At 44.8% G+C, this 23392-nt stretch overlaps 4 protein-coding genes and 1 long non-coding RNA gene across 9 annotated transcripts; 2 read left to right on the top strand and 3 right to left on the bottom strand.

The window, feature by feature from the left end:
- Nucleotides 1-432: 432 nt before the first annotated feature.
- LOC109873088 (tubulin polymerization-promoting protein family member 3-like) lies at nucleotides 433-4355 on the bottom strand. The gene is made up of 4 exons (XM_020464610.2): nucleotides 4160-4355; nucleotides 2016-2212; nucleotides 1767-1920; nucleotides 433-1673 (listed from the first exon to the last, which is right to left on the bottom strand). The coding sequence occupies exons 2-4, from the start codon at nucleotides 2204-2206 to the stop codon at nucleotides 1482-1484; spliced, it is 537 nt and encodes a 178-aa protein (XP_020320199.1). The 5' UTR covers nucleotides 2207-2212; nucleotides 4160-4355; the 3' UTR covers nucleotides 433-1481.
- A 142-nt stretch (nucleotides 4356-4497) lies between these two features.
- LOC109872551 (tripartite motif-containing protein 16) lies at nucleotides 4498-10492 on the top strand. Of its 2 annotated transcripts, none has more exons than XM_020463823.2 (8): nucleotides 4498-4787; nucleotides 7342-7941; nucleotides 8076-8171; nucleotides 8433-8666; nucleotides 8868-9024; nucleotides 9125-9181; nucleotides 9295-9348; nucleotides 9435-10492. In XM_020463823.2, the coding sequence occupies exons 2-8, from the start codon at nucleotides 7381-7383 to the stop codon at nucleotides 9983-9985; spliced, it is 1710 nt and encodes a 569-aa protein (XP_020319412.1). In that variant the 5' UTR covers nucleotides 4498-4787; nucleotides 7342-7380; the 3' UTR covers nucleotides 9986-10492. The 2 variants fall into 2 exon arrangements, with proteins under 2 accessions (XP_020319412.1, XP_031663928.1); XM_031808068.1 differs by lacking the exon at nucleotides 4498-4787 and adding an exon at nucleotides 7058-7092.
- Nucleotides 10493-13694: 3202 nt separating this feature from the next.
- LOC109872595 (zinc finger and SCAN domain-containing protein 21-like) lies at nucleotides 13695-16680 on the bottom strand. 3 transcript variants are annotated; one of them, XM_020463887.2, is made up of 4 exons: nucleotides 16330-16680; nucleotides 16072-16117; nucleotides 15142-15821; nucleotides 13695-14962 (listed from the first exon to the last, which is right to left on the bottom strand). In XM_020463887.2, exons 3-4 carry the CDS (start codon nucleotides 15804-15806, stop codon nucleotides 14080-14082), a joined length of 1548 nt encoding a protein of 515 aa, XP_020319476.1. In that variant the 5' UTR covers nucleotides 15807-15821; nucleotides 16072-16117; nucleotides 16330-16680; the 3' UTR covers nucleotides 13695-14079. The 3 variants fall into 3 exon arrangements, with proteins under 3 accessions (XP_020319476.1, XP_020319477.1, XP_020319475.1); XM_020463888.2 differs by lacking the exon at nucleotides 16072-16117; XM_020463886.2 differs by lacking the exon at nucleotides 16330-16680 and having other exon boundaries at nucleotides 16072-16186.
- Nucleotides 16200-19956, top strand: LOC109872598 (uncharacterized). Its single transcript, XR_002252496.2, has 3 exons — nucleotides 16200-16306; nucleotides 16672-17194; nucleotides 17305-19956. It is a non-coding gene; the product is annotated as an uncharacterized LOC109872598 (long non-coding RNA).
- On the bottom strand, nucleotides 19007-22960 carry LOC109872597 (NF-kappa-B inhibitor alpha-like). 2 transcript variants are annotated; one of them, XR_002252495.2, is made up of 7 exons: nucleotides 22029-22960; nucleotides 21822-21939; nucleotides 21381-21582; nucleotides 21150-21238; nucleotides 20749-20979; nucleotides 20465-20568; nucleotides 19010-19554 (listed from the first exon to the last, which is right to left on the bottom strand). XR_002252495.2 is itself a non-coding variant. In XM_020463891.2 (6 exons), the coding sequence occupies exons 1-6, from the start codon at nucleotides 22520-22522 to the stop codon at nucleotides 20527-20529; spliced, it is 1176 nt and encodes a 391-aa protein (XP_020319480.1). In that variant the 5' UTR covers nucleotides 22523-22933; the 3' UTR covers nucleotides 19007-20526. The 2 variants fall into 2 exon arrangements, 1 of the variants encoding a protein (XP_020319480.1); XM_020463891.2 differs by having other exon boundaries at nucleotides 19007-20568; nucleotides 22029-22933.
- Nucleotides 22961-23392: the final 432 nt, after the last annotated feature.

Raw genomic sequence — 23392 nt, 5'->3', positions numbered from 1 at the left:
ATCTGAACATTCACCAAAGCTCACTCCCACTGAACATGACATAGAATGTCACATGCAAGCAGAGCATCATTCATCACCTACCCCAGAGGGATGTTCCACCCATAGCAACATACTACAGAGGACAGTCAACTACCATAAACACCATTCCATGTATCTCACCTCACATCTTTCAGCTCAGCACAGGTCTCAGATAGACAGGGGGTGACTATGTCTTGGGGAGGTCCTCATTCACTTTGTTGCCTTGTTGCACCAATATGGGACTTAATAACAGAGGAAGAAGACTGGCTTTGTAAAGGTATTAGGGACAGATACTGTGTTTTGGGGTGTGCAGTACCCAAAGGAATCCCTGTGACGTTGCCATGAATTGATAGAGATTTGTGTGTGTGTGTGTGTGTGTGTGACAGAGAGAGAAAAAATAACTCTTTCACATGGTCTGATTTGCTGCTCAGTGATTTATTTGAGCGTTTACACAGTATTTTCCAGCTCTTCAGGACAGAGGGAGACACAGCTAGACTGGACAGTGATCAGGAAGGACAGAACAACAATGCAGTGCAGTCAGGAGGCTCCCAGTCCTCCAACAGACAGTGTGTTCTCATCTTCTCAGAGGAGGAGAGGACTCATCTGTCTCTTATTCCATGTGTCCAATCTACAGCACAAGCAAAGGACTATAATGTCCAGATACAGTTGATATATATTTGAATGTATTCACCATTCATTCATCTATTACTTCATCTAATAATGCATTTATTAATTCATTCATTTCCATTTCCAATATACAGTTATTATAGCAGAGCCGATGAAGCTATGAACATCAGTTGAGAAGGATGTGGGTGAAGGAAGTGCATAATACCAGGGCATTAGTGTTAGAAGCAACCTCAATGATAAGGCACAATGTGTATAGTAGTAGGGAGCTGAGTTACTTCCTGTAGTAGTAGGGAGCTGAGTTACTTCCTGTAGTAGTAGGGAGCTGAGTTACTTCCTGTAGTAGTAGGGAGCTGAGTTACTTCCTGTAGTAATAAGTGTGCTGACTGAGGTGTTTAGTAAAGCTGGGAGGGATGGGGTCAGGGGTTGGGCTGGAGCATTTACGAAGGGGGAGTATATAGATTATTTAAGTAAATTTTCTCCCTACGAAATCATTATTCTTTATCAACTAATACAGGTAATGTTTCATATTCAGATTTACTCTGCACTGGAAGCGTTACACCTGCCCTCTCCATCCTACCACCCCAACACCACCCTGTAACTCTGAGGATATATTTATCATTTTTAAATGTAACCTTTATTTAACTAGGCAAGTCTGTTAAGAATAAATTATTATTGACAATGGCGGCCTCCCCTGATACTATGGCATCCAGTGACTGAACAGTCCATCCTCCTGTACCTGTTCAGTTCTCAGTTCTAATTGAAAGTCCAGTATTTAGGGGGTCTTTGGGGTAAATGGTAGGGTCTGAGTAGCTCTCTCTCTGTTTCCTCTATCCTGCCTATGCTTCCTTGACCTTATCCTCATAGGTGCCCTTGCCCTTGTAGGCCCCCACATAGCCACTGGCATCTGGGATCTCCTCTCGCCCAGCCTTGCCCTTCCCTTTGCCAGTCTCGTCAAAACGCTCCTTGTGTGCCCCCGTGAATTTGGTGGTGTCTGTCAGTCTGTCCACCGCCGCTGCCTTGGCCACTTTCTATGAGCAGGAAAAAGAGAGAATGAGAGATGAGCAAACAAAGCAAGATGCAAACACACACAGGCAGTGTGCTGCTGACAGGTAGACACTCACGGTGACGCCCGCGTTGGAGGGCTCCTTCCCTGCTATGAGGCCATAGAGCTGCTGCAGCGTCTCCTCCTGGCCCTTCCCTTTGAAACGTTTCGGGGCCAACTCTGACAGGGCCTGGCTGAATTGCTCAAAGGTGATCACACGAGCTGTCTTCGCCCTAAAATACATAGACACAAAATGTTGTGGTCATTTTCCCTCTCGTTTTCCCTCTCACTAGAAAGATGAGATTTGAAACTGGACGGAGTTTCTCACTTGACTTTAGTGAAGATGATGTCCACGTCGGTGGCGGTGACGTTCTTGCCGTCGATAACCCGGCAGTCCTTGCAGAGTTTGGCAAAGTTCTTGCCGTTCATCTCCTTCCCAGTAGCCTTGGTGTCCCCATGAATGGCAAACTTCTTGAAGGCCGTCTCTATCTCTGCTTCTGATACTGAGCCCTCTGCCATTCTGTCCTATACAGAGAGGGAGGGAGAGAGAGGGATGATGCGAGAGAAGGATGAGAGAGGGATGAAAAAGGGATGAGAGAGAGAGAGAGAGAGAGAGAGAGCGAGAGAGAGAGGATGAGAGAGCGAGAGGGATGATGAGAGAGGGGGGATGATGAGAGAGGGGGGGTGATGAGAGAGAGAGAGAGAGGCAGATGATGAGAAAGAGAGGGGTAGAGATGATGAGGGAGAGGGGGGATGATGAGAGAGAGAGGGGGGGTGATGAGAGAGGGGCGTGATGAGAGAGAGGGGGGATGATGAGAAAGAGAGGGGTAGAGATGATGAGGGAGAGGGGGGATGATGAGAGAGAGATAGAGGGGGAGGGGGTGATGAGAGAGGGGGTGATGAGAGAGAGATAGAAGCAGATGATGAGAGAGAGAGATGATGAGAGGGAGAGGTACAACATTAGGGATGGGATGTACGAGAAAGGCATACAGTTGAGAGGGTTGTTGTTTCTCACACAAAGACCAGGTTCCCTGCCATAATATTGAAATAACATTGGGAGGACGCGGTGTGTCCACGAACAGGAAATGAGGTATTAACTATTGGGAGAGATTTGGTCGTTAAGGCAAGACATTCAGCACACCATGTCTTCTGGGCATTACTCACAAGCTCACTTGTTTGTAATAAATCCATTAGCTGGATTGATTCCCTGCCCCACCAAGAAATGGCTGCTGTGGTCGCTGACTTATGGTGAACACACACACACCCATATCCACACACACACACCCACACACACACACACACACACACACACCCACACCCATATCCACACAAACACACCCATATCCACACACACCCATATCCACAAACACACCCATCTTGAACTGTTACTGTTGTTTCAGCTACTCTCTGGCAGCTACTTAATTAAACAACGTTGATGCATCATTCCTGGAGAGCAGCCTGTTGTTGGGGAAAATATCTCAATTATTTTCACTAAATGAGACCACCAGACTGCTCACTTTCTCTGTTTTATAATGGCTGTTGTCCATTCCGTATGATGGCTAACAAGTTCATGTATTTTTTATGTATTTTATACAAAACTGGGCCATGGAGCATTTGATATTCAAAATGTAAAGAAATATTATTATATCTTGAAGTAATCTTTTACAGTAAAGGAACATTCCACGAGTTAAACACAAACATTATGCAATATAGCCCCATAACATATAATATACACTGAGTGTAAAAAACATTAAGAACACCTTCTTCTGCCCTCAGAACAGCCCTGAATTCATCATGGATTCTCCAAGGTGGCGACAGCGTTCCAACGGGATGCTGGCCCATGTTGACTCCAATGCTTCCCACAATTGTGTCAAGTTGGCTGGAAGTCCTTTGGGGGGGTGGACCATTCTTGATACACACAGGAAACTGTTGAGTGTGAAAAACCCAGCAGCGTTGCAGTTCTTGACACACTCAAACCGGTGCACCTGGCACCTACTTCCATACCCCGTTCAAAGGCACTTAACTCTTTAGTCTTGCCCATTCACCCTCTGAATGGCATACATACACACAATCCATGTCTCAATTGTCTCAAGGCTTAAAAATCCTTCTTTAACCTGTTTCCTCCCCTTCATCTACACTGATTAAAGTCGATTTAACAAGTGACATCAATAAGGGATCATAGCTTTCGCCTGGATCCACCTGGTCAGTTGATGTCATGGAAAGAGCAGGTGTTCCTAATGTTTTGTACACTCAGTGTATGTATGTCTACACGTATGTTCATTTCAAATGAAAACGGAGTCGAGTAAAGATGCCTGAAAGCACAAAATAAAAGTCAACCGAAAAGAGGACGGTGATTAAATGATGTCAAACAAATGGCTTCTCCTTTCTATGATTTTCTGTCATGCATTGTGTTTGAACCTCTTCTGGTCCATAGACTCGGTACAGGATAACTATAAATATAGACATGTTTACCTTTTAGGTGAAGGGATGCTGAGTGATGATGCTGGGGATGCCCGTGCTAATGCTGTGTGTCCTCCTCCTAGCCCTGCCACTCACACCACCTTCACAAAGATGAGAGAGGTGGAGAGAGAGGGGAGGGAGATGAAGAACAGAGGGTGGGGAGAGAGAGAGAGCACAGACCAGCACAAGCCATGACATCATATGCTGCCTGTCACTCTTGGGCGCATGCGTTTGCTCGTTCACTCCCTCTTTCTCTCAACCTTACCCCCTCCCTTTCTCCCCCTCCCGGGCTCCTTCCCCCTCCCCTCTCTGTCCTTTATGATTTGGCTCACAACTGGTGCAACCACGCCCTGTCCTCTGTCTGTTCGCTGTCTGCCTGTCCAGAGCAACAAAGAGGGCCTTTGTTTTGACAAACATGAAGAACAGCCTATAAAATGACGATAGCACTAATCTGTACATGAACAGTATACATCTAATACTTGTATTTAATTATTTAACCTTTATTCAACTAGGCAAGTCAGTTGAGAACAAATTCTTATTTACAACGACTACCCTGGACGACGCTGGACTAATTAATTGAGCGCCGCCCGATGGGACTCCCAATCACGGCCGGACGTGATGCAGCCTGGATTCAAACCAGGTACTGCAGTGATGCCTCTTGCACTGAGATACAGTGTCTTTGACCCCTGCGCCAGTCAGGACCTTATTTAAACTTACATGATATACAAATCCATACGCAGCAATTCTGTTTATTTGTTTCTATTCACTGCCTTTCGCTCTGTCTATGAAGCATATTCGTTTTTTTTAACACTGACTCAATCATAACCCTCACCCCATGTTTGACACATCTTTAACACGTGGTCATTACAATTGAACAGTGAAACCCATTCGTTTAATGAGAAAGGATGTAGGAGGAAACCCCACCCTCTAGTGGCTAATCTGGTACTGGCACCACACATATCATTTGGATAATGTTCTAGAATAATCTAGAATAATGTTCTGTTTACAAGATACACATACAGTTGAAGTCGGAAGTTTATATACACTTAGGTTGGAGTCATTAACACTCGTTTTTCAACCACTCCACAAATGTCTTGTTAACAAACTATAGTTTTAGTAAGTCGGTTAGGACATCTACTTTGTAATTTGTCCAAAAATTGTTTACAGACAGGTTATTTCACTTATAATTCACTGTACCACAATTCCAGCGGGTCAGAAGTTTACATACACTAAGTTGATTGTGCCTTTAAACAGCTTGAAAAACTATGGAAATTATGTCACGGCTTTAGAAGCTTCTGATAGGCTAATTGATATAATTTGAGTCAATTGGAGCTATTTCAAGCCTACCTTCAAACTCAGTTCCTCTTTGCTTGACATCATGGGAAAATCAAAAGAAATCAGCCAAGACCCCAGAAAAATAATTGTAGACCTCCACAAGTCTGGTTCATCCTTGGGAGCAATTTCCAAATGCCTGAAGGTACCACGTTCATCTGTACAAACATTAGTACACAAGTATAAACACCATGGGACCACGCAGCCGTCATACCGCTCAGGAAGGAGACACGTTCTGTCTCCTAGAGATGAATGTACTTTGGTGTGAAAAGTGCAAATCAATCCCATAACAACAGCAAAGGACCTTGTGAAGATGCTGGAGGAAACAGGTACAAAAGTATCTATATCCACAGTAAAACGAGTCCTACATCAACATAACCTGAAAGGCCGATCAGCAAGGAAGAAGCCACTGCTCCAAAACCGCCATAAAAAAGCCAGACTACGGTTTGCAACTGCACATGGGGACAAAGTTCGTACTTTTTGGAGAAATATCATCTGGTCTGATGAAACAAAAATAGAACTGTTTGGCCATAATGACCATCGTTATGTTTGGAGGAAAAAGTGGAGGCTTGCAAGCCGACGAACACCATCCCAACCGTGAAGCACGGGGGTGGCAGCATCATGTTGTGGGGTGCTTTGCTGCAGGAGGGACTGGTGCACTTCACAAAATAGATGGCATCATGAGGGAGGAAAATGATATGGATATATTGAAGCAACATCTCAAGACATCAGTCAGGAAGTTAAAGCTTGGTTGCAAATAGGACTTCCAAATGAACAATGACCCCAAGCATACTTCCAAACTTGTGGCCAAATGGCTTAAGGTCAACAAAGTCAAGGTATTGAAGTGGCCATCACAAAGCCCTGCCCTCTATCCTATAGAAAATGTGTGGGCAGAACTGAAAAAGCGTGTGCGAGCAAGGAGGCCTACAAACCTGACTCAGTTACACTAGTTCTGTCAGGAGGAATGGGACAAAATTCACCCAATTTATTGTGGGAAGCTTGTGGAAGGCTACCCAAAACGTTTGACCCAAGTTAAACAATTTGAAGGCAATGTTACCAAATACTAATTGAGTGTATGTAAACTTCTGACCCACTGGGAATGTGATGAAAGAAATAAAAGCTGAAATAAATCATTCTCTCTACTATTGTTCTGACATTTCACATTCTTAAAATAAAGTGGTGATACTAACTGAACTAAGTCAGGGAATTTTTACTAGGATTAAATCTCAGGAATTGTGAAAAACTGAGTTTAAATGTATTTGGCTAAGGTGTATGTAAACTTCCGACTTCAACTGTAGATTATTAAACTGTGTGATTCAGAGGGCATGTTGACCCAGATGGGACAGGCAGAGATTTGACCTTGTCCTTTAGGCTATGTTTACTGTAACTGTGTTGTGTACGTATAAACATGATGGTGCTGTGTCCTAGATTTAGGCTTCTCAAACCTCTCCGCAGGGACTCCCAGACGGTCCATGTATTTGAACTATTCCACAGCTAGCACACCTGATTCAAATTGTCAACTAATTAATCATCAAGCCCTTGACTAGGTGAATCAGTGAGTTAGTTCAGGGCTACAACAACATTGGGAAACATCTGGGGGTCCCAGAGGAGAGGTTTGAGAATCACTGTCCTAGATTTCTTTTACTGTTTTGACCGTGGACGTTGTCAGCCACCATTAAACTCTCACTGCTGTTGTGTCAACAAAAACATCTGAGTGTCTTTTCATGTATTCTCTGTTTACGCTAAAACACAGCCTCACCTTTAAATACCTGTGGAGGGGGACTGGGCTCTGGCTTTACTCTCTTTAAACACAGGTCAGTGGAGAATCATTCTGTGATCAGTCAGTTCTTTTCTCCTAACAGGTTATTTCCCTGTCTCAGACAGTCTGACCCAGCAGGACCATGGCTGAGTCTAACTTCCCCCTGCCTCCAGATGGCTTCACATGTCTTCTGTGTGCAGACATGCTGCGAGACCCCGTCACCATCTCCTGTGGAGACACCTACTGTCTGGAGTGCATCAAGATCTACTGGGACCAGTACGACCACCTGGGGGTGTACAGCTGCCCCCAGTGCCGGGCCACTTTCAGCCCTCGCCCCGTGCTGAGACGCAATGTGCCCAACGTGACCCAGGAGCTCGAGTTGCAGCCCTTCCCCTACCTCCAGAGGGATTCACTGTGTGACTTCTGTGTAGGCCGCCGCAGCAAGGCTGTCAAGTCCTGCCTGATGTGCCTGGCCTACTACTGCGAGACACACGTCAAGCCTCACTACGAGTCGGCCACCTTCAAGAGGCACAAGCTGGTGGATGAGACGGGTCACCTGGACAGGAAAATCTGTCCGCAGCACCAGAAGGGCCTGGAGCTGTTCTGTCGCTCGGACCAGATGTGTATCTGTGTGCTGTGTACAGTCAGGGAGCACCGCAGCCACAACATCATCTCTGCTGAGGAGGAGCGTGCTGAGAAACAGGCAAGACTGCTCTTACACACTGGAACAACCTACCCTCACCGCTCTACCAGTACATGACAATGCTATGGCTGAAACTCATTTGAAACTTCTAAAGACAAAAGGGACTTATGGTTCCTCTTCTTCTCCTTTAACAGAAAAACCTGGCAGTGACCCAGTCTGAGGTCCAGCACATCATTCAGGAGCGGATGAAGGAACTGCAGGAGTTGAGACACCATGTTGACGTTCTCAAGGTTAGGTCCATTTCCTAGGTCAATTTATGGTACTTTTTATGAGACTACATCCCTTCATTAATGGTATATTTGTTTGATCATAAACTTTTGTCTTAGAGGCACAAAATCATTACTATGATATAGTATATGAATTAAAACAATGTGAGTTTGCAATGTTTTGTTTTTAATTATATATATATATATATATATATATATTACACACATATAAAACAACACAATGATATTAGTGTAATATACAGTATCTCCCTCCCCTAACGTCAGAGTAATGCCCAGCGGGTGATATCGGACAGTGATAAGATCTTCAGTGAGATGTTGCAGGCAGTGGATCGATGGCACGCTGAGGTGAGCCAGCTGACTAAGGCCAACATGCAGGTGGCCATGTCACAGGCTGAGGGATACGTGGAGCGGCTGGAGCAGGAGATCCTGGAGCTGCAGCGCAAAGATGTTGAGCTGCGCCAGATCCTGGACACAGAGGATAACATCCACTTCCTACAGGTAGTGGACTAGAGGGAGGGGGGACACTGGGCTGTCGGAACAAGGATCAGTACAATATTCAACAAAATATTATGAATCTAGCATTGGCATTACAATGAAAAGCAAGTCTATTCAATTCAAATATGTTATTTTCCTTGTGTCTATTTAATAAAAAATGACTCAATGAAACAGTATTTCATATCTTACTTCTGCACTACGTAGAATTTCCCCACGCTGTGTGTTCCTCCTGAGCCCACGGTGCCCAAAGTACTAATCAACCCCCAGTTCTCCTTCGGAGAGATCACAAAGACTGCCACCGACATGAAGGAGCATCTAGATGACATCTGTAAGAAGGAGCTGAGCAAAATCTCCAAGCTAGGTTGGTATATTACTACGACTTAGACGCCTATAACACAGCCTTTGTACAGCAAGAATATAGCATTACATTGTGATAACCAACTGTAATTTTACATTTACAGTAAGTGATACCCCTGTTTACATACTTTCACCAAGAGGTGGAGACAAACAATTCAAAGGTATATATATTTATGAACTTTACATTGGTTTGTTATCTGTGAAAAATTATATATTTTTTCAATCTGACTATCTCTGATGATATAATCCAAAATATGTTCCGGCACTAATACAGCACCCTCCAGGGCAGATTTTCAGGAACCCAAAACTAGGGCAGACTTCTTGAGATGTGAGTGGTCTGTTCTTGTCTGTTCTTCATACCAACTCGATCATATCATTTTCTGATAACGCCAATAAATATTACTTTTCCATCAGATTCCTGTCCGCTCACCTTTGACCCCAACACAGCCTACAAAGAACTGGTTCTGTTTGAGGGGAACCACAAAGTGATGCGGAAGAAGACAGTCCAGTTTTACCCGGACCACCCCGAGCGATTCGATGGCTTCTCCCAGGTTCTATGCAGGGAGTCACTGGGTGGGTTCAGGTACTACTGGGAAGCAGAGTGGAGCGGGGAGTTCTCAATCGGAGTGGCCTACAAGAGCATCAGCCGCAAGAGTAAGAACTCTCACAGTCTGCTGGGCTACAACGACAAGTCCTGGAGTCTGCTCTGCTCTGACTCGGGCTACTCCGCATGGCACAACAAGATGGACAAAGACCTGCCAGAGGCCCCGCGGGCCACACGGGTTGGAGTGTACTTGGACTACACTGCCAACACGGTGGCCTTCTACTCTGTGTCAGAGGCCATGGAGCTGATCCACAAATTCAAGGCCCAGTTCTCTGAACCTCTGTATGCAGGCTTTGGAGTGGGTTCTTCCGTGTCCCTCTGCCAACTAAAGGAGAACCTCCAACTTTACCGAGCACAGTGATAACAGACTGAAGGGCATCTACTCAGTGAAAATACGACTATGTAAACTACACATTGCTAATGTTGCACACATTACGAAACATTTAAAATGTAACACATTTCAATAAAATATAAAACTGTATGAGTGAAGAGTTAAGGATATTGCAAATGATAAAAACAGAAACGATAATCAAATCATTCCTTTGACTTTATTACTGTGACATGTAATGTTAGTCAAAGAAAATTCCTAAATTGGAAATATATCAATGGTTCTCTTTACAAACTGTGCAAGTAAATAAATATGAACATCCTCCAGCTACAGTATCTGATACAAATGTGTATACAGTGTATTTGGAAAGTATTCAGACTCCTCCCCTTTTTCCACATCTTGTTACAATATAGCCTCATTCTAAAGTGGATTTTAAAAAATCTCATCATTCTACACACAATACCCCATAATGACAAAGTGAAAACAGGTTGACATTTTTGCAAATGTAATACAAATAAAAAAAGAAAGAATTTGAGCTCAGGTGCATCCTGTTTCCATTGGTCATCCTTGAGATGTTTCTACAACTTGATTGGAGTCCACCTGTGTTAAATTCAATTGATTGGACATGGTTTGGAAAGGCACACACCTGTCTATTTAAGGTCCCACAGTTGACAGTGCATGTCAGAGCAAAAACCAAGCCATGAGGTCGAAGGAAATGTCTGTAGAGCTCCGAGACAGGATTGTGTTGAAGGTAAATGTCTGGGCAAGAGTACCAAAAAAATTACTGCAGCATTGAAGGTCCCCAAGAACACAGTGGCCTCCATCATTTTTAAATGAAAGAAGTTTGGAATCAACAAGACTCCTCCTAGAGCTAGCTGACTGGCTGGCCAAACTGAGCAATCGGGGGAGAAAGGTCAGGGAGGTGACCAAGAACCTGATGGTCACTGACAGAGCTCCAGAGTTCCTCTGTGGATATGGGAGAACCTTTTAGAAGGAAGAAGCATTCCAACAATCAGACCTTTATGGTAGAGTGGCCAGACGGAAGCCACCCCTTTGTAAAAGGCATATAACAGCCCGCTTGGAGTTTGCCAAAAGGCACCTAAAGTATTCTCAGACCATGAGAAACAAGATTCTCTTGTCTGATGAAACCAAGATTGAAGTCTTTGGCCTGAATGCCAAGTGTCACTTATGGAGGAAACCTGGCACCATCCCGAAGGTGAAGCATGGTGGCAGCATCATCATGCTGCGGGGATGCTTTTCAGCGGCAGGGACTGGGAGACTAGTCAAGATCGAGGGAAAGATGAATGGAGCAAAGTACAGAGAGATCCTTGATGGAAACCTGCTCCAGAGCGCTCAGGACCTTAGACTGGGGCGAGTGTTCACCTTCCAACAGGACAACGACCCTAAGCACACAGCCAAGACAACGCAGGAGTGGCTTTAGGAACAAGTCTCTGAAAAAGCTTGAGAGGATCTGCAGGGAAGAATGGGAGAAACTCCCCAAATAAAGGTGTGCCAAGCTTATAGCGTCATGCCAAAGAAGGTTGCAATCGCTGCCAAAGGTACTTCAACAAAGTAAAGGGTCTGAATACTTACAGTAACCAGTCAAAAGTTTGAACACACCTACTAATTCAAGGGTTTTTCTTTATTTGTACTATTTTCTACATTGTAGAATAACAGTGAAAACATCAACACTATGAAATAACACATGGAATCATGTAGTTAACCAAGAGTTTTAAACAAATCAAAATATACTTTATATTTGAGATTCTTCAAAGTAGCCACCCTTTGCCTTGATGACAGCTTTGCACACTCTTGACATTCTCTCAACCAGCTTCATGAGGTAGTCACCTGGAATGCATTTCAGTCAACCTTATATTACAGGTTGAAAAAAACTTGTCAAACTAAGTATAGAATCAATCTTTAGGATGTTTTTATCATAAATGTTCAATAATGTTCCAACCGGAGAATTCCATTGTCTGTAGAAAAGCAATAGAACGAGAGCTACCTCTCATGCGAAATGCGCGTGACTGAGAACGAGGCTGCTGGCAGACCCCTTAGTCAAACAGCTCTCATCCGGCCCCCCCTTCACTGTAGAAGCCTGAAACAACGTTCTAAAGATGTTGACATCTAGTGGAAGCCTTAGGAAGTGCAAAATAACCCATATCCCACTGTGTATTCGATAGGGACTGAGAAAAAAAACTACAAACCTCAGATTTCCCACTTCCGGTTTGGATTTTTTCTCATGTTTTTGCCTGCCATATGAGTTCTGTTATACTCACAGACATCATTCAAACAGTTTTAGAAACTTCAGTGTTTTCTATCCAATACTAATAATAATATGCATATATTAGCATCTGGGACTGAGTAGGAGGCAGTTTACTCTGGGCATGCTATTCATCCAAAAGTGAAAATGCTGCCCCCTATCCCAAAGAAGTTCATTTGTGGAATTTCTTTCAATCTTAATGTGTTTGAGCCAATCAGTTGTGTTACAGGGTAGGGGTGGTATACAGAATATAGTCCTATTTGGTAAAAGACCAAGTCCATATTATGGCAAGAACAGCTCAAATAAGCAAAGAGAAACGACAGTCCAACACTACTTTAAGACATGAAGGTTAATCAATAGGGAAAATTTCAAGAACTTTGAAAGTGTCTTCAAGTGCAGTCACAAAAACAATCAAGCGCTATGATGAAACGATCATGAGGACCGCTACAGGAAAGGAAAACCCAGAGTTCCCTCTGCTGCAGAGAACAAGTTCATTAGAGTTACCAACCTCAGAAATTGCAACCCAAATAAATGCTTCAGAGTTCAAGTAACAGACATCTCAACATCAACTTTTCAGAGGAAACTGCATGAAAATCAGGCCTTCATGGTCGAATTGCTGCAAAGAAACTACTACTAAAGGACACCAATAATAAGAAGAGACTTGCTTGGGCCAAGAAACACGACAATGGACATTAGGCGGGTGGAAATCTGTCCTTTGGTCTGACGAGTCCAAATGTTAGATTTTTTTTACCCCAACCGCTGTCTTTGTGAGACGCAGAGTAGGTAAACCAATGATCTCCACATGTGTGGTTCCCACTGTGAAGCATGGAGGAGGTGTGATGGTGCTTTGTTGGTGACACTGTGATTTATTTAGAATTCAAGGCCCACTTAACCAGCATGGCTACCAAAGCATTCCGCAGCGTTATGCCATCCCATCTAGTTTGCTCTTAGTTGGACTATCATTTTTTTTCAACAGGACAATGACCCAACACACCTCCAGGCTGTGTAAGGGCTAATTGACCAAGGAGGAGAGTGAAGGAGTGCTGCATCAGATGATCTGGCCTCCACAATAACCCGACCTCAACCCAATTCAGATGGTTTGGGATGAGTTGGACCGCAGAATAAAGGAAAAGCAGCCAACAAGTGCTCAGCATATGTGGGAACTCCTTCAAGACTGTTGGAAAAGCATTCCAGGTGAAGCTGGTTGAGAGAATACCAAGTGTGTGCAAAGCTGTCATCAAGGCAAAGGGTGGCTACTTTGAAAAATCTAAAATATATTTTGATTTACTTAACACTTTTGGTTACTACATGATTCCATGTGTTATTTCATAGATTTTATGTCTTCTATTATTCTACGATGTAGAAAATAGTAAAAGAAAGAAAAACCCTTGAATGAAGGTGTCCAAGCTTTTGACTGGTACTGTACATACATCATGCATAAAACATATTGATTCTAAAAATAAATACAGTACACTGTCACACAATGTTTTCTGATCTCTGTTCTGAAAATAAGTACTACAATGATCACAAACACATAATTAAAGATTAACTATCACAATATCAAAATGCATGAAATACCTCTATCTTGGATCAAGGGCATCTACAAAAAAAGAATAAATAAAGAACAAGTCATTTGCGCTTGTTTACATGGAAACATGGGAGCGATGTTCCACCAACCAGTTCACCTGTGAAACCCAAAGCAGTGTCCTCTGTTTATGGAACACGCCAACAGAAAACACTGGTAGTTTTCTCACAAAGACATTTACAGAGAAAGCCACCTGACCAGTCCTACTTCAAGTCCTTGTTGTGTGTCAATTCTCACGAGGCCTCCTCCCAGCCAGGTGAAGTGCTGATAGTTAGAGTATCAGCGTGAGTGAGAGAGGTGACGTGCCCCTGGCCCTGGCTTGCTGTGGGAAACCTGGTGCCTCTTCATGGTGTCTTTGAGTTTGAAGGTCTGTCCACAGTCAGTACATTGAAAGGGTCTCTCCCAGGAGTGGATGCGTGTGTGTTTGTTGAGGGTGCGGCGGTGGCAGAAGGCCTTCCCACACACCCCACAGACGAAGGGCCTCGCTCCCGTGTGAATATTCCTGTGCTCCTCCAGGTTCCTCTGCTGGGCGAAGCAGCAGCCACAGTCTGGGCACTGATGGGAGGGCGAGGGTGATGACTGGCGAGTGTGGAAGGAGGGTGAAGGAACACCCGAGAGGGTCCCCCAGGTCAACTGTCCATCTTCAGAGATTAGCCTTGTGTACCTGGCAGTAAGCTCAGTCTCGTCACTAGAAGCATTACTCCGCAGTCCGGCTATCACTGGGCTGTCCTGGACATGTGGATGATAGGCGTCAGGAGCTAGGGGTGGGGGTGACTGTGGGGAGGGGATCTGACTGGACACTGTGGGTGTTGGATGTGTGTACATGGTGGAGGAGAGAGGGTTGTTTCTGGGAAGGAAGATGTAAGGTGTGTCCACAGACATGCTTTCATGTTCTGTTGTTCTCACAGACATTTGGATGGGCTCTGGAGGAGCACTCTCCTGATGCCAGTCAGGATCTTCCACTTCCTGCTTACACACAAAGATGGACCCTTCCTCTGGGACCCTCTTATGCTCGTCCTGCTCCTCCTGATAGCTGGTCAACCCCACGTCAGGAATCTCCAGGCTGAAATGGACAGACTCCAGTTTAACTGTCTCCAGCTGGTTGAGAAATGACTTGGTCAAAGCATCTGGCTGATCACTGGTGCTCTGCATCTTGACACTCCTTTAAATTCAAAAAATGAAATACAATCAAGGGCACTTACATTTCAAGAGATAAAGGTTAATCATAGTGAATCGTTGTTGTGATATGAATGTGACTAAACAATTAAAAACTTAAAACACTGAGGATGATAGAATAACTGAAGATACGATAAGATCAATAGCAGCCACACATTGACCTACCCTTGTTCATGTGCCTCTGTTGAGCTCTGTGCTGTGTCTGTCTGTGTAGGGGCAGGCGAGGAGACGGTGAAGACCCCAGACCCAAGCCGCTGCTCAGCCATGCTGATTGCTTCCTCCATATCCCTGGGCTGCTGCTTCTGCACCCAGGCACCAGCCTCCTTTGGCAATAGGGACAGAAACTGCTCCATGGCAACACACTGCTCTACTTGTGCAGCAGTCCTTAGGTCAGACCTAAGCCAGTGCTTAGCAGCTGAGTCAAGCCTCTGCCCCAGCTCTCTGGCTCCCTTCTGGGTGTCGTACCTCAGGGACAGGAAGTCCTGCCTGCTCTTGTCCTCCACAGTCCACATCTGTCCCTGTACCCTGATCTGGGAGGCATTAGTCAACCCCTGGGGTCTGATCGGTTGACTCTTCTTCTGTGTCTCCTCTTGCAGCAGCCCAGCCAGCCTAGCAACCCAGTCCTCTGGGTCTTTATCTCTCCCTGTTGTCATCCCAGGCCTTCTCTGTTCCTCCTCATCCTGCGGTGAAGACCGGTCAAGGGTTTTGGTTAAACCATCCTTGACCAGCTGGCTGAGGACCTTTTCCTGGATCTCCCCCTGTCTGGTCAGCGCTTTCAGCTGTTGTTTATGCACATCCAGCAGGGACACCAGGAACTCAACTACATTCATATTGATTGCAGGTGCCTATGGTGAGAGCAGTCAAATAAATGGACTACTGGATCACAAAGGCATATATTACCCCAAAATCATTGCTAGCTAATTATTAGAGTCAAATTTCCAGTAGCTTCACTGCAACATAACTAGTTAGCACAGTGGACAACGTTAAGTGGGATATTTAAACGTTTTTTTTGTTTGTTTTTAAACGACAGCAAAATGATATTATCTGAAAAGGTATTACACAGAATAGAACATAACTCAAAGTAATATAATTTACCTGTGATTGTTAATTACTCGCCGTGGACGTTTCAGTAGCTAGCTAGCTACAAATAATATTTTGACAATGGACGAGAGGAATGTTTACAATGTTACACCACACAGGCGTCGTCACAATCAAATGGTACCCCCGGAAACAATAGAAAACTGTTTACGTAATGTTAGCTAGCTAACTGTAGACTAACTTGCACGAAATACAATACGAGTAAAATACCAAAAGAAGCCTTAGCCTCACGGTCAGTAAACGTTATTTTTCTACCTGTGGTTTTGGTCAGCTTGATAGTCGGTGAAAGTTGTCTATAGCCTGTCTGGTCAGCTAACGTTAACTTAGTTAGCCTACTGAACTGCGCTAACGTTAGCTGGTTAGCTAGGCCAGTTAGCTAACGTTATCCCTCATTCAGAGATACATTTAAAGAGTTAGCTAGCCAGATGTACAGCCTTTTAAACTTTCACAACCTCTTAGATCACGTGTTAGAAACATAGCCAATCAAGGCTTAGGAGGTTATCAACATTTTATTTTCACAGAATGTATTATAAAGTTACACCCAAGTTATCGTCATTGCCCAGTGGCACAATCATTACCAAATGTTTATAATCATAGAGACTCCAAGAGTGGAACCATGGAAGTGGTGCGGCTATTTACAGACCTACTAGCAGTGCACAGACAGCAGCTACAAGCCCTGACTGTACAGGGAGAGATCCAGACTCTATGGTACAGTTACTGGAGAAGGAGGTGCTCAGGAGAATGGAGCCCAATGTGAAGCTGGAGGAAGTGGAGGATCAAGCCTGAGCCCAGAACAGAACAGAGACTACAGCAGCAGGGCTTCAGCTCTATAAGGTACGACCCAGAGAGACCGCCCAGGGAGCTGGGGAAAGGGCTGGAGAGTGCTGCCCATTACTGGCTCCGAGGAGGACAGCTGTGGATGTGGTGAGGTGTGTGGCCCTGCAGAGTTCTGTATCCCTTCTCCCCAAAGACGTTGGAGACTGAGTGCTGAAACAGTGCCCCCAGGAGATGGAGGAAACTATCTGCATGGCTAAGGAGTACCTGAACAACACACCTGGGGAGTAGAGCAGAGAGATGGAGAGGGGTACTCTGTAGACCAACAGAGAGAAGAAACAGCAGGGTATGGACAGATCATGTTTTGAGTGTTTCTTACACTCATATGTTGCCTACAAATATTGTGGGTTTTATTGGAATGCATTTGTTGACATGTCTATTTCAATTTATTTTCAGACATGCAGAACCTAAAGTTAACTGTGAGAAGATTAAAGTCACAGGACTGTGCCCAGGGTTGTTTCTGAAGAGGATAGATGTGTCGAGTCTGCCTGTACTTTAGTTTCAATATAGATGCCAGACATCTGGATGACATTTACAGTGAGGATAGGAGACTTCATGGGGAAGATGATTTTGCTGAATATGAGGACTGGGTTAAGGAGGAGATAAAATACAATAGCCAATCTGAAGTAAAGGTTGAGATCGGGTCAGCCTCTGAGATGGGACAGTCTGTTGACATGGCTAGAAATACTGAGAAGGTTGAGAGGGGTCAGCTAAGAAACATAGCAAATCAGATGCATGTCTCTGGGAGGGCCAAGAGATGTGTATCTGCCCATCATCTCCTCGTCCAGCCCTACACCGCTGAGAGAGACCCTCTCCTACCTGAAACGTAAAAACAAAAGATCCCTCCCATCGACCAAGCCACTGCTGTCCTGACTGTGGTAAGAACTACAAACAGGCTGACTTTGTCAGTAAACACAGTTGCAGTGCCTTCCCTAAATTCCACTGTCCTGACTGTGACCAAACCTTTACTTCTCAGACATGCCTGACCCACCACCCCAGAATCAATAATACAGTTGTGGGCTGCCCTGAGTGTGGAAAGCAGTTCAGGGACAAGTATAATCAGAAATCTTACGAGGACCCACACAGGTGAGACCACTTATACAGGTATAGACTGCGGGGACGTCTGTTTTCAGCTGAAAGGGCTGCAGGAGAAACAGCAACATCGACACAGAAAAAGGCCATTCCGCTGCAGTGTGTGTGGGAGGGCTTCCATCACAGCCACAACCTGACAAAACACAAGCTTCTTCACTCCCAGGCAAAGCCCTTCCTCTGTACCCGCTGTGGAAAGAGCTTTAACCTCAATGACAAGATGCTGAGGCATCTGAGGACGGTGCACGATGAAAGCATGTTCCCTTGGATGTGGTACAGCGGAAGGGCATCTTTCCCTAACCCTGCCTTGTTAATAATGCTTACATCTCAGATCCTTTCAACTGCTTTAGTCCCAAACCAGCTAACTAAATTACTCCATATGTTCAACAAACATTTAACATCAGCCTACTTTAGTGGACATAATTTATTATCCACATTAATCAAGCAACATTTAAGTTACTACACCAGTTTCCCCATGATGCACAAAGACTATTTTGGATCTACAGACTGAGTCCCTGGCAAGTGTGACCAATGAGTGCAGGTACTATGATTGTAACAGGCAGCAGGTAGCCTAGTGGTTAGAGCTTTGGGCCAGTCCCCCGCACCCCTCAGATATTAAACAGCATGATCATTACACAGGTACCCCTTGTGCTGGGGACAATAAAAGGCCACTCTATAATGTGCAGTTTTGTCCCACAACACATTGCCACATGTAGCCTGCAATTGGCATGTTGACTGTAGGAATGTCCACCAGAGCTGTTGCCAAGATAATTTTGTTAATTTCTCTACCATAAGAGACTTATTTAAATGGACTTAAATGGACTGTAACTCAGTAAAATCTTTGAAATTGTTGCATTTGGCGTTAATATTTTTGTTCGGTATAATTATGTAGCCTCGGCTCCCGGATGCTGTAACTGTATCGAAGCTGTACATGGAAGCTTGGCTACAACTTTGATACAGAATCCATACTGATGAGTGTTCAGGGAAAATAAACAGCAGACACTGCATATCCTCTTAATACTCTATACATTTGACAGTTTTATTACAATAATCATGTAGACATCATGCTCCTGCTGACGAGCAAATACAGAGGCATCCTAGCCTGTCAAATCACCAGTCAATCCTTTTTCAAAAGAATACAAAAATAAGTCAAAAATACAGAAAGCGAATATACACCAGATTAAACCCTTGTTCTGGAGGGTCTCCGTGTCTGCTTTTTGTAGCTCCGTCTTTAATTTGTGAACTATACATCAAATGAACTGAATGACATCACTCCAGGGTATTCCAGGGATAGTCGTCAGGGTATTCCAGGGATAGTCGTCAGGGTATTCCAGGGATAGTCGTCAGGGTATTCCAGGGATAGTCGTCAGGGTATTCCAGGGATAGTCGTCAGGGTATTCCAGGGATAGTCGTCAGGGTATTCCAGGGATAGTCGTCAGGGTATTCCAGGGATAGTCGTCAGGGTATTCCAGGGATAGTCGTCAGGGTATTCCAGGGATAGTCGTCAGGGTATTCCAGGGATAGTCGTCAGGGTATTCCAGGGATAGTCGTCAGGCCCTGGTTAGAGCAATCATAGTCAGGGACTGATTCATTACTGAAATTGTCACATCACATTACCCTCTACCCATGTGATAGGTCAAAAAATCTCAACTCATATAGACTTGCAGAGGTTCCCAAATGCCGTTAAACGATCATTTATTTCAACTTGAGGCAAAGATGATTTAGCAATGTGTTGAGTTTGCCCCTCTCTTTTCTCCTCCCATCCCTTGTTAACTACTTCCCTTGGCATGCATAAACCTCTACCTTATGTACATTCACATCTTCCCCTAATCCTGCCTTGTTAATAATGGTAACATCTCAGATCCTTCTAACTACTTTAGTCACAAACCCACATCTCTCATCTATAGCCTAAAAGATAGAATCCGCAGTAGGGGAAACTGCGCCACGGCTGTTTTTGTTTTGTTGACGAAGCAGAGCTGGAGAGAGTTGGGTCTCATGGTAAAAATAAATGCACTATAAACACTGCTGTTCTATCTCACGTCCAATCATGTTCGAGAGAAAAACACAGTTCATTGTTTGCAGTAACTTCTTTGTTGTTGTCATATCGCAAACGGGTGTGGCAGTTTTACCATGAAGGACTCCAGCTTTAAAGTTGGAATCTGTAGTGGTGAAACTGGCAACTAGTTTGACAGAACACAGCTTTTGTTTGGCTCATTCTCCCATGCGTAAGGTAGGCAACACTAGTCTTGGCAAGCTTAGCTCCAGACAAACACTAAAACCATGTGACCCAACTAACATTAGCTTACGTAAAGGAACTAAATTGACACAGGAACAACTGATCAATTAAATCGAATGACTTAAGTCCGGACTGGGTTGAGAACTGGACCTACTCTGCAGCCTTGCTATATACAATTTACAGGCACACATACATACACGAACCACACACACACAAATGCTCATGATGCACATCAATCGCTTAGCCCAACAGCAGCGCCATGACTCCATGTGGCTCAGGTTCCATGTTCATGGTTAGTGCACTCGTTGTCCATTGATAACAACGTCATCAAACTCCTACAGGAGGCAAACGCAGAGAACAGCAGAGTTAATATGACTCCAGTGTCATGGAGTCATATAAACCCAATAGTAACACTTACAGCCATGATGGACTTCTGAAATGTCAATAGATCTATGACAGACAAATAAAGAAGTTCATATCCGCAGTGCCAACTAACTCCCACAGACCACCCTCACCTCTTCACTCTCCCTCTCCTCTTCGTCCTGGGCCTGTGCGTCAGAGGCCCCTCCAGCCTTGAGCAGGGCCTGTACCTCCTTGTTGGGCCTGTGCAGGGAGCAGTAGAGGGCTGTGTGGCCTGCATAGGAGGGCTGGTCTACATTGGCTCCCCTCTGCAGCAGCAACTGCACCACCCTGGGGCTCTGGGACTCCACGGCCCAATGGAGAGGGGAACGGCCTGAGCCTGGGTCCTGGGGGTGCAGAAAGGGAGAGGCAGTGAGTGGATCATCATAACCTTTAAGTGTAATTATCTTGCTCAGCAGGTGAGGGGACCTTTAATGACTTTAATGAATGAAGTGCTGAGGCATGTTGGAACCCAGCAGGCATGGAGGACCCACCCTGTCTATATCAGTCTACTCACCCTCTGGTTAACATCAGCTCCTGCCTCAATCAGCATGCTGATTATGTCCTCCTTGCCCCTCTGTACTGCCAAATGCAGTGCACTCACCCCTAAAGGAGGGAAAGAAAGAGAGGGAGGGTGACATTACAAATAGAGAAACCTAAAAGGTAAAACAGGGATGATAAAGTTACGGTATGTAAAGTTTCTAATGGTACAACGACAGGCTACACGTCGTCTGGGCGATCTGTGTACCCGAGTAGTTGGTGACATGTAGATAGTCGGTGCTCTGGCAGTTGGAGGTGATCTCTCGTACACAGTCCTGCCTCAGCTCCCTGACAGCCAAGTGCAGCGGTGTGTTCCCTCCTCTCTCCTGGAGCTCAGCACTCGCACCGCCCCACAGCAGCCCCCGCACACACTGGGACTGGTCCACTATGACAGCCAGGTGGAGGGCAGTCTGACAGAGGAAGTAAGGAGGAGGAGGAAAAGAAGTGGACATTGAAAATAGAGGAAAACACAATAGAGACAAAAAGTCCCCAAAGTAGGAGATTTGAGAGGGCCAAATGAAGAGTGAGGAGACCAATAAAATGAAAGTGGACACATGTTAATTACATGTTAATAAACCCCCCATTGGGAAACTCCCTATGCTGGTGTGGCTGATCTCAGCTCAGAAGAGCAGTGTGTCCCTGTGCTTACCTGTCCCAAGTGGTTCTGGATGTCCAGGTAAGGCACCCAGCTCCTGTCCAGAGCGATCACCCCCAGTAAGTATTGTACGAAGGCCCAGTGCTCGTGGATAAGAGCCAAGTGAAGAGCCCTATGAACAAAGGAGATGTTTGAGATAACAATGACAAATAGCCAACAAACTGCTGTTCATCATGTGAATAGTAACGAGAGCCTACTCACGTGTCTCCATCCTCAGACACAAAGTTCAGTGTGTTGAGCATCTCATCTCTCCTTTGTCTTTCCTCCTCCAGGCTCGGTGCTGCTTGCCTCCCACGGTCGTCGACTGTGTAACTGATAACTGGTTCATTCAGGTGCATGGTCCCCAGCCCCTGTGATATACTCCCCACCGTCTCATCTGTAATTGAGTCCCCTATAGCCGAGTCCAACCTCTCTCCACCACCCAGTGAACTAAAGTCCATAGGGTGCTTGTCAGTGTCATCCAGTGAGGGGTAGGAGGCCGTGTGAGGAGGGGACCTGGGCCCCCAGGTTTTGGATGTCTCATTGCTGAAGGAGTCATCCAGGCTCAACGCTGTTCCACTCAGACATTCTAACCCACTGTCGCACCAATCATCCGGTGCAGAAGTACCCAGAGTTTCGTGTTTGTCAAGCCCGAAGCCAAGCATAGGCCGTGCATGCTGCTTTCCAAAATCGCACCTGGGCTGAATACCAGCCATTACGAATACTGTTGCTAGCTAGCTATTCGTTTTTTATAATAGACTATTTTGCAACAGCTGGTTAAAATCGATTGATTCTAGTAACCAGTTTGCGAAAGCAATGTAGCAGGCTAGCTGTGCTTTCAAGCTGGTAACTGATGTCCAAGCAGTTAGTTAGCTAGCTAGCACGCTAAAGGTGCTAGAGGACCAAGTCTACGAAAACAGTACAGGGCGCTGCATCTAAGCTCTAACTGACATCATCAAAGTTCATCTTTGATGGTTTTTCACGGAGTAAAATAAATATTAACGTTACCGTGCTAAATTGTTTACAGGTCAAGTCGTCTCGCGAAAGGAGATGTCCTGGGGAATTCCCAAAGCCTCTCCAGCCAAGTCTGTTAGAAGGAGTAGGTCCTGTGCGCATGCGTGAAACTGCATATCGGATAGGTCCTTTATTACGGTACCACGGACAGAACAATGAGAAAAACATATTTGACTGTACTGCTGTTATAGTGAGGTCAAATCAACGTTTATTGGTCGCGTACACAGTTTAGCAGATGTTACAGCGGGTGCAGGGCTATGCTTATGTTCCTAGCTCCTAACAATACAGTAAAATGTCAAACAAGTACACAAATAATAATAAACATTTTTTTTTAAACACAACGCACACTAAGAATGATATGAACAGCAGTAGATATATTAGTGAGCTATGTCACTTTGCTTCTGGACCAGAGTCTGGAATATAAATATCACTTAGAAATGTCCTCGTTTTTGAAAGAAAAGCACATTTTTTTGTCCATTAAAATAACATCAAATTGATCAGAAATACAGTGTAGACATTGTTAATGTTGTCAATGACTATTGTAGCTGAAAATGGCAGATTTTTTATGGAAT

The sequence above is a fragment of the Oncorhynchus kisutch genome, linkage group LG28 (assembly GCF_002021735.2).
Source record: "Oncorhynchus kisutch isolate 150728-3 linkage group LG28, Okis_V2, whole genome shotgun sequence".
NCBI classification, from domain to species: domain Eukaryota; kingdom Metazoa; phylum Chordata; class Actinopteri; order Salmoniformes; family Salmonidae; genus Oncorhynchus; species Oncorhynchus kisutch.
This window is presented reverse-complemented; position numbering and strand designations above follow the sequence as displayed.

Bases quoted from the DNA above. Each gene is read 5' to 3' on its own strand.
- LOC109872597 (XM_020463891.2), bottom strand. From the start codon at position 22,522: ATGGCTGGTATTCAGCCCAGGTGCGATTTTGGAAAGCAGCATGCACGG. The intron at 21,940-22,028 runs GTGAGTAGGCTC...CTTTGTTCATAG, and splicing joins GTGTCTGAGGATGGAGACAC to GGCTCTTCACTTGGCTCTTA. The intron at 20,980-21,149 runs GTGAGTAGACTG...CTGCACCCCCAG, and splicing joins GAGCTGATGTTAACCAGAGG to GACCCAGGCTCAGGCCGTTC.
- LOC109872551 (XM_020463823.2), top strand. From the start codon at position 7,381: ATGGCTGAGTCTAACTTCCCCCTGCCTCCAGATGGCTTCACATGTCTT. The intron at 8,172-8,432 runs GTTAGGTCCATT...CCCTAACGTCAG, and splicing joins ACCATGTTGACGTTCTCAAG to AGTAATGCCCAGCGGGTGAT. The intron at 8,667-8,867 runs GTAGTGGACTAG...TGCACTACGTAG, and splicing joins ATAACATCCACTTCCTACAG to AATTTCCCCACGCTGTGTGT.
- LOC109872595 (XM_020463887.2), bottom strand. From the start codon at position 15,806: ATGAATGTAGTTGAGTTCCTGGTGTCCCTGCTGGATGTGCATAAACAA. The intron at 14,963-15,141 runs GTAGGTCAATGT...TTGAATTTAAAG, and splicing joins ACAGAGGCACATGAACAAGG to GAGTGTCAAGATGCAGAGCA.
- LOC109873088 (XM_020464610.2), bottom strand. From the start codon at position 2,206: ATGGCAGAGGGCTCAGTATCAGAAGCAGAGATAGAGACGGCCTTCAAG. The intron at 1,921-2,015 runs GTGAGAAACTCC...TATGTATTTTAG, and splicing joins ATCATCTTCACTAAAGTCAA to GGCGAAGACAGCTCGTGTGA. The intron at 1,674-1,766 runs GTGAGTGTCTAC...TCCTGCTCATAG, and splicing joins CCTCCAACGCGGGCGTCACC to AAAGTGGCCAAGGCAGCGGC.